Source organism: Moschus berezovskii, chromosome 11, assembly GCF_049115385.1.
Source record: "Moschus berezovskii isolate FMDL1 chromosome 11, NW_MosBer_1.0, whole genome shotgun sequence".
NCBI classification, from domain to species: domain Eukaryota; kingdom Metazoa; phylum Chordata; class Mammalia; order Artiodactyla; family Moschidae; genus Moschus; species Moschus berezovskii.
In genome coordinates this window covers 60,171,033-60,178,678 of record NC_142470.1, presented here as the reverse complement: position 1 = coordinate 60,178,678, position 7,646 = coordinate 60,171,033, and the positions used below count along the sequence as shown (strand labels likewise).

The 7,646-nt window shown below is 43.7% G+C and overlaps 1 protein-coding gene across 1 annotated transcript in view; it reads right to left on the bottom strand.

Moving 5' to 3' along the window:
* Window positions 1-1,994: 1,994 nt before the first annotated feature.
* RPIA (ribose 5-phosphate isomerase A) overlaps window positions 1,995-7,646 on the bottom strand; it is a 32,489-nt gene continuing 26,837 nt past the window's right edge. The window contains exons 8-9 of the mRNA XM_088841375.1: window positions 6,083-6,182; window positions 1,995-2,936 (exon numbers count right to left, since the gene is read on the bottom strand). Of these exons, the coding sequence (XP_088697501.1) occupies window positions 2,842-2,936; window positions 6,083-6,182 (195 nt within the window). The 3' untranslated portion in view covers window positions 1,995-2,841. The remainder of the gene's footprint in view (window positions 2,937-6,082; window positions 6,183-7,646) is intronic.

The window sequence follows — 7,646 nt, the reverse complement described above, 5'->3', positions numbered from 1 at the left end:
TAACAGACTGAAGGCCCGGGACACAACCTGCACACAGTAAGTAATGGTTAGGGCTCGGTCACCAGTCACCTGGGAACGTCTCCCACCTCACAGCCCCTCTTCCCTACTGAACTGACAATCCCTCTGTCACGCTGTCTCACCCAAAAGGCTGGAAGCATCTGGAGCCCAGGAGGTGTCTTACTTGTCTCTGCTCTCTACCCTTTACTAGTCCCCACTGAGAACTGGCACATGATGGGGACTCAGCAAAGGCTTGACGATTGAAGAATATCAAAACTTGAGCTCTGGGGCCTCCCTGGTGGCTCAGTGGTAAAAGAGTTGGCCTGCCAATGCAGAGACAGGGGTTCGATCCCTGGTCAGGGAAGATCCCACACGCCGAAGAGCAACTAAGCTCACGAGTCACAACTACTGAGCCTGTGCTCTACAGTCCAAGTTCTGCAACAAAGAGAAAGAAGCCAATGCAAAGAGAAGCCCACACAGCAACGAAGACCCAAGAGAACCAAAAATTAATAAAACTTAAAAAAAAACTTGTCAGCTGAAATCAAAATTGAATAGATTCAAATTCAAGTGATTTTTTTCCCCCTTTGATGCCTCGCAGATATGTGGCAGCTTAATTTGGATATAGTGAAAGTGAAGTCGCTCAGTCGTGTCCAACTCTTTGCGATCCCATGTCCATGGGCTTCTCCAGGCAAGAATACTGGAGTGGGTTGCCATTTCCTTCTCCAGAGTATCTTCCCAACACAGGGATCGAACCCAGGTCTCCTGCACTGCAGGCAGACTCTTATAAACCTTTCCCAAACACCAGGTTTGCAATTTGTCCTGTGCCCCTGGGACTGACCACAAGCCTGCAAATGGGGTCCATCCAACAAGACCACATTTACTAATGACTTCATTGAAGAAACTTTAATCAAAATTTACTTTTAGAACAAACTGCTATATGTGTACCTGAAACACAGCAGGTGTTTAAAGAAGGAAAACCTCACATTCACACTCAAGAGAACTGCACTTGGCTCACAGGTGTGAAGGCCTATGAAACCCACAGCGCATTTACTTGTGGAACATGCAGGTGTTTTTCAGAAACGTAGTTTGTCATTTATCTTTATCCCTGAATTTAACCTAAGAGCTTTTAAGGATCATATCAAGAAGCAGTTTTATCAAGCTTTCTCAGCTAAGACCTAGTGCCCAGTTTGTGTAAAAACTATGTACCATCCAGACCAAAATAGTCTTGGAGGAAAATAAAGCACTCCTAACAGCAGGTTTCCTAACAACGTGTGAGCCAACTATCTTTAAAAGAGCACCTTGAGAGCGAAAAAGAAGAGAGAGAATTCAGCAAGGAAAAGAAAACCTCTTCAAAGCTCAGTCCTGATTGACTGACTTTGAGCCTGAAACTTGATTTAGCAGGAATTCTGACGCCTCTAGGTTTGGTAGCTATAATCCAAGCTTCAAAACAGAGGGCAAGGCGAGTGACATGACTGTCTAAGGATTGTGCAAAGTCAGCACTGGGGGATTAGGGCTCTCAACACAAACACCTTTACAGCAGGATAGATTCATGAATCCCATCTAGAATCATCACTGAGTTGATCACAGCCTTTCTATTGCCATCTGTGAAGCTTTCTGGACGGTTCACTGCTCGTTGGGCACACTGTGAAGATTACACACTGGGAGAATACAGGAAAGTCAAGTGACCCATTTTACTGCTTGTCAGCTTCCATGACTGAGGGTCTGACTAGCATAAAACTTGGGGATAATCTGTGACTTTTGTTCAGCTGTGTTAGTCTCCATTAATATAGAAAATAGATGTCTTGTGTGACAAAAGTTCTATGAAATAAAGTTGCTATCAAGCTCTCTCAGAAATAAAGGAAATATTTATCTACTTTTTGGCTCAAGATTTGAGTGGATTCCACCCCTTATCAAAGATCCAAAGTAAATTAAGTGAGAAAAACCGATTCCTATTTTACTGTAAAACTGACACAAATTCTGTAACAAAGACAAAGAGCCAAAATGGCACCATACTGTTTTATTTCAACCTTCAAACAGTATAAAGAGGTAACAACTTCTGATGCCAAACCATGCAAAGTAACAACAAAGGAACAAAAAAACTATTAACAACAAAAAGACAGTCATCGAAAGGTGCTTCACAGCAGTGCTTTGGCAGTTCTGGCGAGTATTTCTGTCCAATGGCTTCAACACAAAGGGTCTGAATGAACCCATGACCTCAGCTGAAGAACTCCCACATCCTCCCCCTGAGAGTTTACACATTCTGAGTCATCACACACCATACCCTATACTCGCCAGACTTTTATATTTCTATAGTTCACCTCTTAGAACACAGAACTACATATTGTGCGTAATTGCAACAAAAACTAAACAACAAAACAGTGTGGTAGAAAAGTAAACGAACTCCTATGTTTCCAGTAAGGCATCAGGGAATCGCTGCTGGCTGTGCCCTTCATTTCACCAGTTTCAAGAAAAGTTTGACTTCTATTTCTCAGCAAATCCAATATTCAGAAGCTTAACCAGCAGGCTCAAGTTAAAAGTTTAAAAGACAGTCCTTTTTTTTTTTTTGGTAAATGTTTCATATAAAACATGAAATCAAGTTCCATTTTATTAAAAAAAAACAACTGAGCATTTTTAATAGTAAAAATATATATATGTTTCTATCTCTCTTTTTAAAAAGACATTTAATAACATACTTCAGAAGACTGGATTGAACCCTCAACCCTTCACCCTACCAAGCTGTCCACCTGGCACAGACACATTAAGGCAAAGGCTCAGAGAGGCGCGGCCACCTTGGCGGTGGGCTGGGGACGTGAGAGGAACACACTGCGCTCCTGCAGGGCCCGTTCAGAACGGCTTCTCCCTCATGTTCACCGAGCCGTCCTGCATCCCGAAGTAGACTCTCTCCGCCATGTTGATGAACAGCCCCGTGTCCACCACACCTGTGGGACGAAGGACAGAAGGAAGTGTTAAGCTTCAGCCTCCCAAGGCAAGAAGAAAACCAGGATCACTGGGTCTGCAGGAGTGACCACCATCAGCAGCACCAGACAAATGATACATCTAAAGCTGCGCCTCATGCATAGTGATGAAAACTCATTCTGGTTATTTTTATTTCTTCGTGCACTCTCTCCCTCTCTGGGATCCTGGATTTCTCTCTGTACTCAAACGTGCAAGCTTCTTCCTGCCTCAGGGCCTTTGCTCACACTGTTCGCTCACATCTGGACCAGTCATCTTCTCAGAGAGGCCCTCCATCATGACTCTAAGTGCTCCCATTCCCAGTGATCCTCAGTCACACAGCCTTAGAAGCTTTTCCCACAAAGGGCTGAAAGATACTTGCAATTCATATACTACGTCAAGATGAATAAACTCTCCAGATCAGTAAGACAACAGACAATCTAGCGGAAAAATGGGCAAAAGACTTAAGAGATACTTCACAAAAGAGGTTCTCCAAAACAGCCAATAACATAGAAAATGGTGCTCAAACTAGTCAACAGAGAATGCAGGGACTTCCCCAGTAGCCCAATGGTTAAGACTCTGCTCCGCCAATGCAGGGGACATGGGTTCTGTCCCTAGTTGGGGAACTAAGGTCCCACACGCTGCAAGGTGCGGCAAAAAAATTGAAAAAAAAAAAAAAGAATAAAATAAAGGATACATTTAAAAAAAAAAAAGAATGCAAACCAAGACACCACTACACACTCAACAGGATGAGTATAGTGGAATTTGACTGTGGAATTAAAGACACTTCCACACACTGACTATAGGAGTAAATTGGCAAAAAAAACCATGCTGGAAAATGTTTCTCAGTATATCTTCTAAAGCTGAACATATTCATACCTGATGATCCAGCAACTCTACTCCTCAGTATATATCAGGTATATATATATATATATGATCCTCACAAGATATGTCAGAGAATGTTCCCAACAGCTAAAAACTAGAAATACCCAAATGCCCCTAGAGTCGAATGGATATACAGACGTTTTTTCACACACAAAAATGATGGTATACTATTCAGTAGTGCAAATTAACTACAACTGTTAGCAAACTTTACTGAAAATATTTCATATACACACATACTACAGTAAGATAATACTTGATGGACCCAGTGTGTAGGGAAGCACCCTGGCATGCACTTCAGGCAGAAGGTAAACTAATGCCATCCGTGGAAGGCAATTCTGTGCTATCTGGCAAAATCATATACACTTATCCTTTCAACTGGTAATCCCCTTCTAAAAAAGGATTGGAAACAAATATCTGCTCACGTGGATCTGCCTAAATAAATTACGTGAGAGTCACAAGATGGAATGCCATATTATTATTAAGAAAAAAAAAAAAGAATGAGGAAGTTCTTTTGTGAACCATTATATAATAACCTTCAAAGTGGGGAAAAAACAGGAAAACGGGAAGACAGAGAAAAAACAGGAGGCAAAATATGTGCCAAGTATGCTGTCAATTGCGTAAACAAAGAGATGGGGGTGGGGGAGTGGACTTGTGTTTATGTAAGATCAACTCAAGAAGGACACACACTCACAAGGACAAACAACTTTGGAAGCACTGGCTGTCTTCAGACAGGGGGAAAGTGGAGGGATGGAAGACAGACTTTTCACTGCTTATTCTTAAAACTTTGAAGTATGTAAATTCAAAAGGATAAAAAAATTTTCAAAGACAGCCCCCCATACATAAATAAAATCATCTACCAGCACTGCACCGACACGACAGAGGCCTCCCAAAGACATGCCCAGTGGCCACTCAAGACCTAGGGTTCTCAAAAATTCTACTGAGTCAAAAAGTTCCTTTGAGTTTTTCCATAACATTTCAAGGAAAAATCTGAACAAACTTTTGGGCCAACCCAATATAACATAAGGTGACAGCTTCCACCTGATTCAAGAGAAAGCCAAACTGAGTTCAGAAAAGACTTCAACAATTTAAGAGTAGAGATGCAGGGCAGCTGTCAAAGGTCTGATCTCAAGAGCCACCTCTCTTCAGGTTATTAGGATGCTGGGAGTGACTAACCCATTCCTACACCCATCCCCAGATTAGTGGAAAGGGGAGAGGTGGCTTGGTGTGAACAAGCGGCAAAGAACCCTGCTGGCTTTGGCCCTTCTCTGCTCCGGGTGTAGCAGTGGAACACCCAAGGGTGTAGGCAGCCAGGGGCCAGTTCTGCTGCCCTCTAGGTGTCCTCACATAAATGGACGTGCATGGGACACAGACAGGGTGACAGAGATAGACAGGGAAACTTTCCCTCCTCTCCTCCCTTGACCCAGGTCCAGCATCAAGTATTATAACAGAGCAAAGAGGAAGAGAAAAAGAGATGAGAGAACAAACCACATGGATGACCCTGAGGCACTGTGCTAAATAATTCAGCATCTAGCTTCTCTGTTTACACTGTCTTCACTTTAAGTTCCTAATGAAGCTCTGAACTTCTCTAGGATGTAGCTTCTGCTGACTGAGGTGGAGACCAAAGTATGGGAGAAATCTGCTCACGAAGGACACCTCAGGGTCTCAATTAGCCTCGAAAGGTCTGAGCAGGTGCACCAGAGCCCCCTAGCGGGCACTGGAAGTAATCCTCCCACAGAGGAACAGCGCCCTCACTGGTGGGCGGTTTCCTACAAGGTCCCCTGTATTTGCATTATCACTAGGGCTAATTCTTTCAGATTATCAACAGTGACCTGGCAGAAGAACTCCCTATAACACATGGAACAGCACCTCGCCCACAGCAGGAATCTAATGAGCGTGGGTGAACTGAGTCATTCTTCTCCAGAGAACAGGCCAGAATCAAAGAGGTGGCAGTCAAGCTCTTTGCAGAGAGGGTGGGTTTATTTCAAGGCAAGCACCCTGACACTCCATCGGCCCCATGCCTGCCCCAATTGAAATGGGTTGTGAAATGCCAACTAACAAAGCTGCTAGGTGAGCAGTAAACTGTTTTCAGGAGGAAAAGGAAAAGGCGTGAAGTTAGAAATTCCAAACATGTTATAAAGCAAATTCTTCCCACCCAAGTCTCAAAGCCACAGCCACTGTGCCTCCTGTGGCCAGAGGAACAGGACAGCTATGAAGAGCCTGGGTGTTTACACTCAAGAATATATGTTACCTGGGATCATTTTGATGGCTGTGTTCACTTCACTCCATTTGTGGACCCGGTCAAATTTCCAGTCCAGGATAAAGTTCCCATTATCTGTCACCACAGGACCCTAGAAGATAATTGTCCACAGTGACGAGGTGATGTAGATTCAGGCAGGCAGAGCGGGCAGGAGAGTGGAGGTGATAACCAAGGCCAAGTATCTTAAGCAACCCGCTCCAACCAGTACTCCCACCTCATGCTTTCTATTACTAGAAGGCAGTGCTATGAAGCAGTAATGAGCAGGAGTCCTGAAGCCACTGAGGCAGATATCTCACAGGGGCCATCTTCCTCTGTGAGCCTCAGATTCCTCTATGGCAAGAAAGGGATAATGGAACCTACCTCCTTCGGCAGCTTATGCGTAAACCACATGGGTAAGCATTTACCACAGTGAGGGCACCGTGATGCTTAGCCATCATTAGAGGGGAAAAACTACAGAAAGAGAACAGACAACCAACATGGCTCAATGTTCCCAGAGCTTCACACTGAGAACCATCAGTGACGGAACGGAAGACAACATACCCCCCACCTCAGGCAGACCCAACGAAAAGATGGAGCAGTGAGGGGTCCTGGGGTCACAGGGGCTGGGGGGAGTTTTAGTTAATTAACCCAGAATTCCACAGCAGCTTTGGGCACTAGAAAGCATATAGGACCACAAATGTTGCCCGAACACAAAGACTGCTCTGCAAAATGGAGGAGTGGAAGCCCAGTAAGAACACCCAAAGGCAAGATGCTGGGCTCTTGTGTGGAGGAACCCCAGCTCCGAGAGAGAACCCTGACAATCTCCTCTTGAATCCTCAGCTACACAGGGAGCCAGCATCGGAGCTCGGTATAACAACTATGATTAAGACTGTGGTATTTTTAAAAAATCATAAAATACCAGGAAGAAAATACATTAAAATAACAGTTAACCAGGGAAGGGTTACAGATAAGTTGCTTTCTCTCCTGTATGTTTCAAACTTTTTATATATAGTTCTGTCTGCAACTATAGTTTTTGAATTATTACTACTGCTTGTTTAATTAAGTGTAAGAAAAAAAGTTCTGTTCAACCCACTTTAGAAGCTGAAGTGAAGCATTTAAACTAAGTATCTGGAGTGTATTCCTGGGGAGGAGCTTACAACCCCCAAGGAACTGTACTTCATTTAACCACAGGATGAGAAAAGAGGAAAAAAGAAAATTATACCACAAAACCTGAATAACTCTCTGCCCCAGGAGAGACTCCCCAAACCCATTTTTAGCAGCTGTTAGAGAGATCCAGGTACAAAGATCAGATCACCTGAGGAGCATCAGATTCCAAGGGACAGAAAATATGCCCATTTGTACAGGGAATATACAATGTGTTAAGTATAGTCTTGTCTACATGAATGTGAATATGGAAACTGATAAAGCCAGTGCTCTGAAAATAAGCCAATAGGCTGATTAAAAATAAACAGATAGAACCTCCGTGGTGGCACAGTGGATTAAGAATCTTCCTGCCAATGCAGGGGACAAGGGTTCTATCCCTGGTCTGCAAAGATTCCACACGCCACAGGGCAAC